A 9017-nucleotide genomic window follows, 5' to 3' on the forward strand; every position below is an offset into this window, starting at 1 on the left:
GAGTCTATCTTTTATATGTCTATGGTCGTCAGATATAGAAAGAGAGGAAGAGTTGAACTGAGTCCATAGGCCTGTTCTTTATTACTGCACTACTGAACTAGTGCAATAAGTTAAAATGAAGCAAATAGATTACCTCTCATTCCAACTCATTGCACCAGTGTGCACTAGTTCAGGAGTGCAGCAATAAAAAACCAGACCCAATGTGTCCCCACTCTTAACACACCGAGAGAGAGAGAGAGAGAGAGAGAGAGAGAGGGGGGGGGGAGGGAGAGAGAGAGAGAGAGAGAGAGAGAGAGAGAGAGAGAGAGAGATCATGACTCTTTTCATTATGTCTGCATTCTAATGTTTAGGACAGCGCGTCCATAAAGACCGTATCAGACTACTGATTGAGATTGAGATTAGATTGAAATTTGACCAATAAGAGTAAAAGTCACTAAACTTGAGATTAGCAAACTTTAAGCCCGTATCAGACTGCGGATTGAGATTGAGATTAGATTGAAATTTGACCAATAAGAGTAAAAGTCACTAAACTTGAGATTAGCAAATTTTACTGTGATTGGTCAAATCTTAATCTAATTCCAATGGCTGCGTTCAGTAGAAGTCAGCTCTTAATAAGCGCTTTATGCTGATTGGATAAATCTAGAAGAATAGCTCTATTTCAGCACAGATCTGAAAGTATAATCCAACGAGCGCAAAGCGCTTAGCAAGCGCTAACTTCTGCTGAACGCAGTCATTCTCAATCCGTAGTCTGATACGGGCTTTAGTCCCAGTCTACAATAGAGATTTAAGCCCTAAGCCTTAAGAAATTGACTAATCACAGTCGCGCATTCTTCTCATACTTGACCGTGATTGGCCAATTTCTTAAAGCTTAGGGCTTAAATCATCTATTGTAGACTGGGACTTATGCCTATCACACAATGCCAGGCAACAGACAATAGGAACAGCGAATAGAACTTCTGATACGTTGGATTGGTTGGAAGAACATTTCCGACGAATCCAAAGCGTCAAAAATTCTATTCCCTATTCCTATTGCCTGTTGCCTGGCATTGTGTGATTGACTTTACTGTGATTGGTAATTCAATTTTCTCATTCACGGAGTATAACAAGTGTAGACGTGCGTTCGGTCGCATGCAAACGAGAGAGAACGAAATAGCACAAAACAGAGTTTGTCCTTTTCTACGTGTACCTCCACCCCCACTGCTCAGTGCTCGGTCTAGATATATTATGTCTATGGGAAGGACGGGAATGAGGGGATTTCCCTGTGATGGTGGGGGGGAAACTTGAAACCGCTCGCATACTGATTAGCGCTTGCATTTTGTACTGCAGAAAAGTGATACGGCTCGTTAGTCCGGGATTCGCGAGCGGGAGGAAAAGCCAGAGGAGGCTAGTCATTCGGAACTCAATCTTCGAAACGTCATCCCCGACGAGACTCGACGTCCAGTATTAGGAAAACGGGACTAAAGCAGATATGGAGCGATTACGTTACCTCCACATCACAAATGCTCTTATCGGGTTGTTATTCCACGCCGGGATCGCGAAAGCAACGGGTCAAGATGTGATAACATCGTTGTCGTCGAACGCATTGGACAACGGAGCACATAGTATTTATAAAAATCTTTATTTCCCCGATAACATATTTAGACTGTTTACGAGATCTTTTTGCACGTTGCCGGTCTTTAAATTTAACGCGAAACTTGGAGTATTCTAAAATAAAAAAAAACGAGGCAAGGACTCTGCGAGTTTCACTTTAAGTGATTTCCTAACCGACGTGTTAATTATATCAAGATTGGCCGAAACGCGTATATACGCAATCCTAGAGTCCAAATGTAATCACAGACTCTTCAGTAAAATAATTTCAACACCTTATTAAACGAAAAACTTGTTAATCTTGGCCTTAATCATATGTCGTTGTATCAAGATTCCCTGCCAGTAAATATTTATTACATGTATATAAACGTAATTAGTAAGTAAACCTGCGGTGTAAAAGTAACAAACGACGGGGAAACCGCTGAGGAAATTGTGGTGCACGGATTTGCGGCATTACTGGGCATTACTAGGCATTTTTGGGGCATTAGTTTGGGCATTGTAAAGATATAATAAGATAAAATAAGATACCAAGGTAAAGCAATGCCCACTGAGCATTAGTGGGCATTGGTGTGCAAGATTTCGGTCAGCGGTTTTCCCCTCTAGCACAAATAAATTATAAGGAAATATTTAAAGTGAAAGGCTGATGGAGAGCGATATTTTACTTTCTAGATAAGTTTATCATGAGAATTTCTGGAGACGTACACAATGGTTGCGAATGCTTTAAATATGATTGTGGATGCTGTCAGTATCTAGATTGGGACGCGATCTGCATGAACGGAAAGTGTGAGTATATAATTACAGGAGAGTCCCCTATTATGAGACAGCAGGGTTTTTGCTAAATTAATAGGCATCGTCTGTTGGTTTCATCGTGAATTTATTGCCCTTGGAGTGAAATCTGTTTAGCGGAAAATTCCATAGATCGTGTAATCATTGTGAATAAAGATTTGTGATGAAATTTTCATGTTGGAAACCTGTTATCTCATATTAGAAGCCTATCTCGTAATAAAAGACTCCGCTGTACGTATGGGCACTATAACAATTGTTTAACACTGATGTATCCCCTCATTGATTCTATTCTTATGTACAGTGTGCGCGAATGCAACTTATCTGAGGAACGATTTTGGGTTTTCGCTCACGGTGACGTTTAACAACTTCGCGATTATTAACGAGACAATTTCAGGTAACGTTTAATTGCAAGCGAGATGTGCGCAGTGTTGTATGTTCGATAAACAGAACGTAAATATTTTTAGCTCGAAATCCACCGCCCATTTGCTTCGGGGAGGACATTATAGACGCGTTGGAAGTTGACATTTGCCTGCGTATTTACGATATAGACATAAAAAAGGATTATTTTCACGCATGTTTTGAGATTTTGGGAAGGATAATGAAACTCCCAATCTCTAAAATACAGTTAGGTTGCGTCCAGACTGATGAATGGAAAGAGATAGTATTTATAGAAAATAATATGTCGCCATTTGTCAAGAATACAGCGCCCAATGTCGTCATGGTATGATGACAAATAACTTGGTGTAAATAACGTACTGAACAGTCTCTCGGAATCTCGCCATATAAACTAAGCGGCATAAGTTCCTTTTATTTTTACGCCCTATTTGCGGGATAATTAAGTTCTACTTGACGCAATAAATGTTCAGTTTTTTTATAATATATATTTTATGCACTTAAAAAAGGGTATAATCTATGTGTTTTTCGTTTAGTCAAAGCAAAACTAGAATTATGTTTTGTTACAAACATATTGTATTTTAACTTATATATTGTAGATCTGAAATGTGCATTGTAACTGAATAGTCGACTATAATGTATTACATAATTGTTTCGTACACTATACATATACTTCGTTATTTCAAGTGTTATTTTTTTTCTTCGTAGTATTATAATTATCTTGCACGGTTATAGCTACTCTTAATTCAACATTGCTATCAATAGTCTTTTCCACTCGGCGGTGCAATCGTCCTGTAAAAGAAAGCAGAGATATTCGTGCGTATTATCAGTAAAATGAGCCGAGGATATATTTGCGAATGCATATACGTTTATTGCGGATAAATGTGTGTGTTACATTTGCATGCTTTCGAATTATTGACACAGTGTTAAATATCTGATTGGATTCTTAGTAACGAAAGAGTAACTCTCCTCGAGCTCATTTAATTCAATAGCGCGATCAGAAGCCGCTTAAAGTCGTCGCTGCAGTCGTTCTGTAAATGTAAAAAAAAAGAATGTAGGAAAATTAAAAGCTAACGTCAACTCGAAGCAAATGACGTTCGTGTATTTATATATGTATACGTACATACAAGTAATACAAGCGTGCATGCAATCAGAGATGAATGGACCAATTAATGGAATTAGTACAGTGAGGATACAATAAATTAATAATATTTAATATTTATGCTAATATACAATTTGCCAATTGGATCGGTTTTCACTCGATCTTCACACGTTTACTTTGTAATTTCGTTTTGCACACGTTGCGTCACACCGATCTAAGCGCAAAACATAGATGACACGAGTAAAACCATATTCACCGTTAACAACCAGCGTAACATAAGGAACTAAATTAACCAAGATCTTTGCAGAATATAACGAAACGCTATGCAGTCTCCGCGGCATTGAAGTATAATTTTTCAATAAAAGGGTCTGTCGCACGATAGAAATATTTTCATCCGAGAAGGGCAAGCAAGAGTCTCTTGTAGTCGCCTGAACAGTCGTCCTGAAATTTATGGAAAGTTACATGTGCTGCGAGTGTAAATACATGTGAGTTAACAGATTATTTAGTATTTTATTTATAGTTCAGCGGCTGTAAATGCATATAAGTATAGAAGAGAAATATGTACATATAATTCAACTGGAGATAAAGCATTACCGTATTAAGTAAAAGCCATACAATTGAAGCGCTGCAATGAAACTAATTGTAAGTCTAAAAACGTTCGACAAAATCTGTGTCGCGGAAAGAAATTGATTCTCTGAATTCATCTACGAATTTATCATTAAAAAGATGCTCCAAGTTTGCATCTCTGTTAAGATTAATTTAGATATATTTATTTACTACGCGTCTCTTTTATTAACTTTACTGCTGTGAATATAAAATACGATTACAAATAAAATGCAAGAGGAGCGAATGGAACGGCTAGAGCAATAATGTGAAATTATTACTGTTTCAGGAAGTAGCGGGTTTTACTTACGTCGATGGCTGCCGCAAGGGGCTTCCCGTAAAGTCTCTCATAAGTATCTTTAATGTCGCCCAGATCGATCTCCGATCGCGCCACGATGATGCGTACCAACGTCGAATCGGTCGTGCCCATCCCGCGCATAGCTTTGTACAGTCTTTCCGCGAAATAAGCAGTCTTGTCGCTGGCGCATTTCACTGAAAGATCATTCACAGTTTTAGAGCGATGTGACTGTATGTGTGGAAAAAGGAAAAGAAACGGCGCGATTAATTGGTAACGAATAACGTACCGAATGTAAGAAATAATAAGTTATATTTATTATATTCGACGATTTCTTACCAACAGCGAGGTAGCCGTCTTCGACAGAGCCGGAGAATTCTCGCTTGATAGCGTGCTCCAAGGTGTGTCCGGCGATGCGTTCGTACTCCTTGAAGATCCTTCGCAATTGCGGGTAACTCTTAGTAATGAGGATTGAGTTGAAAGTGCTCTCGTCGGTGCCCCACTGTCCCTCACCCGCGTCGTGCAGCCTCTCGGCGTCCTGACGCGCGGCGTCCGCGTCGACGTCAGGACTCTCGTTCCTGCTGGCCTGATCGTTAATCGAAAGATAGAGAAAAACTGACAGAGCGGTTGCACAAAGCTGCATATCGTCTTGAAGCTGTTACTCACGCAAGACAACGACACTAAAAGCCTCTTGAAGTAACCGGAGGTATCGCTCTTGAGATCGTCTTCCAGCTCCGAGTCGTACACTAGGGAGATCCATTGAGAATATATTCGTAAGTCATAAGTTACGTAAAGCAGAATCGATCGGAACTAGCAAATGAAATGCAGTTGCGTTTCTTTAAATGAAATTTCTGTCTTATGTAGGAAGGCGATGCTGAAAATCGACTCCGGAAGATGTGCTGCGTCGAAACTTACGATCCTTGTAAACGGCCGATATCGTCTTGATGCCATAGTTGCTCAAGGACGCGAGGACCTCGACGAGCGCACCCTCGTCGGTACCCATGCCGGAAATGGCCTCGTGCAACTCCTTGGCATAATACTCGGGAAGAGGCGTCATTAGAGCCAGGATGACCTTCTCAAAGTTCCCGGACAACTCCGACTTCAGCTCGGAGATTAGGTCCTTGCCGTACATTGTCTTGAATTTGTCGGCGATCTCCAATCGCTGCACGATGCCGCGATGAGCCAAGACGTCGATGATGGCCTGCTCGTCCGTCCCGAAACCCTTCATCGCAGTTCGTAGGAGGTTGGCGTCCGCCTCGGGATCGAAAGGATCGGCCGGGTACACGGTGGGCGTGCACTGGAAGCATTTTTAGTCTTGCATTTTCCAACTCGAAACGATTATCGACAGATCGTCGTACAATGAATGATGTTGAACGAGTACCGAGCTCATTAATTAGCATAAAATTAATTAGCGTTAGATAATTTAGTTTATCAAATTTTTTTAAAGATTTGTCAATTTCTATCGAATTATATCTTAAATAATTTATACGAAACCGAAGTTGTTTGAAAAAGGAGACGCAACAGAAGCCCATGGTGAAATAATTCTTCTGAAAGATTGTACCGAAAGTTTATTTTCAACTTTATTTTGCGAGTGGGACAAATCTTTTTAACGTAAGAAAATTATTTTCAAACTCGCTTCTCTTAAATTATGCAACGCTAATTTTAGGAAGGTGACGCGATCCTTTTAACATTAACGTATCGATAAATGACTCATTCTTAGCAAAGTTTATACGTATATAGTTTTATTTTTTAATCAGTTGGACGTCTATTTTTCGTGATTCGATTGGATATCATCCTTTCCTTTTCCGAGTTTAGGAGCACATTGCGGAAATTATAAGAGCCGTTCGTTCAGGTGGATAAGAAATTAAAATGGTATGGAAATAACGAGATGAGTCATTTATCTTGCACGGCTCATTATTGCGAAACTTATTGCGATTTTACAGTATTAACATATAAATTACCTGCACATGATAATACTGGCTAGCTGCCATCTCGCTGGTTATCTGAAAGCATTTTTAATATGTATCAATCGTTAGAGACTCATAATCCAAAATTAATTGATCCTTCGGCGATCAATATTTTGGGGACAAAAAGTTTATTATTAGATTTATTAGATGGACCATTTTAACAGCCCTTAAACTTCTCCACGTCTGATCTCTGGATATTAAATTATTAATTATTCGCTGATACTAGAATGTCTAAAAAAACTGTAGAAAGCGTAGATAATTTTGTGGCTTAATTAAGACCCTTTGCGTTATTATCGCGGCGCTTGGCTGCAGCGTGAAAGTTATAATTGTCGTTTATAAGAGAGCGACGATACGCGGTGATGATTCTCATCTGTCACGAATTAATGCGTGCAAACACGCGATCCGGCGACGCGGTGCTCGCGTCCTTGACTCGCTTGAGATACGCCTCGCGTTCGTGACGATGATCTCATCGAACAACACCCCGGCATCCGTTCGCCTGTCGCTACTTGATTATTAAGAATCTGTTGTATCACTTTGTATGATTTGAATGACGAAGAGGAAGGGTGTGCTATTTCGCAGGATATACCGCAGGATCATATCGATCGGATACCGGCGTGGTGACACTCAGGGTGTGGCTTGCTTTACCTCTTTCGACGACGACGCGCTCTTGCCGAAGGAACAGTATCGGTTCTGGTGGCCGACTAACTAACGGCCCCGCACCCACCGTTCTCCGCGTCGCTGGGAGCCTCTCTTCCGCCGAGAAACGGCAGAGAGAAGAGGAAAGGAATTCGCTGGTGGGGCGAACACGCGTTTGTGTCTGTCGACTACGAAGGCACCGGACGATGGTCCGGTATTTTTTGCCGGATGAAACCCGGAATTGGATGACACAACGCGGAATAGACCGGGACCGGTTACCGGTACCGGTCCGTGACTCTCGCATGGTCTTCGAATGCGAAACGCCGCCGCGAATAGTCCCTAATTATTCAAGTTACCAAGCCGTAAATATTAGTATTGCTCGCGACTCTCTTATTCTCATTATTGAGTAACGATAAGAAATTTAATTAAAGTATTGATAATAATTAACGGAATCGATCTCAATTTTGGTATCTGCGTGCCGCTGCTCTTTATTTTCGCCAACAACTCGACATTGACCGCAATAATTTCTGATTTTTCAACGTCGAGTATGTCCTCGAAGGCAATCCTTGCCAAAGCAGCATTGTTTTCAGGCAATACGGCGCCAGGAAATAGATCTAACGCAAGAAGCATGAAATCGATACCGATTGTTCGACTCATCACGTTGATGGCTGGTCTCGCAACGCGAAATATTAATGATGACAAATTACGTGTCTTAACAGGAAAAGTTTAGAGTATGAGATACATATATATATATGTACGTAGCCCATTAATATAATTGCCAACGATGGCGGAAGTACGCCGTAACTTTCGTTTCTTGTTCAGTCTCCGATTCCCACAATGATTCACGCGAACTTAATAGATGTTCATTTGCTCAGAGAAGAATATAAATGCGTGATATACATTTGAGAAAAAGAATTCAATATGTTCGGACGAGTTTTCATATATTAATTTTAATTGTTCGTGAAATGACAATGATTAAATAATTCAGTAAGCTGTAATTGTTTCACAAGAGAGAACTAACGCTGTCTACAAATTTCCCAAAGTCCTGTCGAATCTCTGAATATTAAACTTTTTCGCGTTTTATGTTGTAGAATTGATTGTGGGAAGATGAGTAATCTGTTTATTCGATTTATTGCTAGACTAAGCTGTCGGTATCTCAATAAAGGTCGTATAAATAAGCCACTGAGTCACCTTCAGAATTTGACAAGATTATTGAGGTCAAATAACATATAACGTGATTAATGTGCTGATACAACTTAGTCAATCACGGTCAGCTATGGAATGGAAGAGTCTTGCGTATCAACTTTAATGCAAACTGATATGACACTCTGCGTATAAAATAATATATTAATCTCTTAATATTCCTTTTTACATAATTACCAGTTAACTTAAGCAACAGTTTCAGTACCTGCTGTTTGGATCACGATTAATTTTGAATAATCTTTACTTGTATTACTTCTTACAGTTACACTTACAATTTGTTCTGGACACCGGCTTGCGGAATTCTTCACCGCGTTCTACACGAAAGTGGATGCTTTGCTGACTGGGTGGGAACGTTCTGACAGCGGTGATATTAAGGACAGCATTGAGGAGAGAGAGAGAGAGAGAGAGAGAGAGAGAGAGAGAGAGAGAGAGAGAGAGAGAGAGA

At 40.2% G+C, this 9017-nt stretch overlaps 2 protein-coding genes across 8 annotated transcripts; one reads left to right on the plus strand and one right to left on the minus strand.

Annotated features, from left to right (window-relative positions):
• Positions 1 to 1049: 1049 nt before the first annotated feature.
• LOC105568670 lies at positions 1050 to 3430 on the plus strand. Its single transcript, XM_012024522.1, has 4 exons — positions 1050 to 1601; positions 2257 to 2370; positions 2675 to 2767; positions 2838 to 3430. The coding sequence occupies exons 1-4, from the start codon at positions 1469 to 1471 to the stop codon at positions 3098 to 3100; spliced, it is 603 nt and encodes a 200-aa protein (XP_011879912.1). The 5' UTR covers positions 1050 to 1468; the 3' UTR covers positions 3101 to 3430.
• On the minus strand, positions 3239 to 8956 carry LOC105568669 (annexin B9-like). Of its 7 annotated transcripts, none has more exons than XR_001009447.1 (8): positions 8845 to 8956; positions 6728 to 6769; positions 5682 to 6063; positions 5433 to 5512; positions 5106 to 5352; positions 4782 to 4963; positions 4125 to 4309; positions 3239 to 3558 (listed from the first exon to the last, which is right to left on the minus strand). XR_001009447.1 is itself a non-coding variant. In XM_012024520.1 (7 exons), the coding sequence occupies exons 2-7, from the start codon at positions 6755 to 6757 to the stop codon at positions 3508 to 3510; spliced, it is 972 nt and encodes a 323-aa protein (XP_011879910.1). In that variant the 5' UTR covers positions 6758 to 6769; positions 8845 to 8955; the 3' UTR covers positions 3239 to 3507. The 7 variants fall into 7 exon arrangements, 4 of the variants coding, with proteins under 4 accessions (XP_011879910.1, XP_011879911.1, XP_011879908.1 ...); XR_001009448.1 differs by lacking the exon at positions 3239 to 3558 and adding an exon at positions 3613 to 3797; XR_001009446.1 differs by lacking the exon at positions 3239 to 3558 and adding an exon at positions 3613 to 3797 and having other exon boundaries at positions 3890 to 4309.
• Positions 8957 to 9017: the final 61 nt, after the last annotated feature.

Source organism: Vollenhovia emeryi, unplaced genomic scaffold (genome assembly GCF_000949405.1).
Source record: "Vollenhovia emeryi isolate VEMERY1.0 unplaced genomic scaffold, V.emery_V1.0 DF939128.1, whole genome shotgun sequence".
In the NCBI taxonomy this organism is placed as follows: Eukaryota; Metazoa; Arthropoda; class Insecta; order Hymenoptera; family Formicidae; genus Vollenhovia; species Vollenhovia emeryi.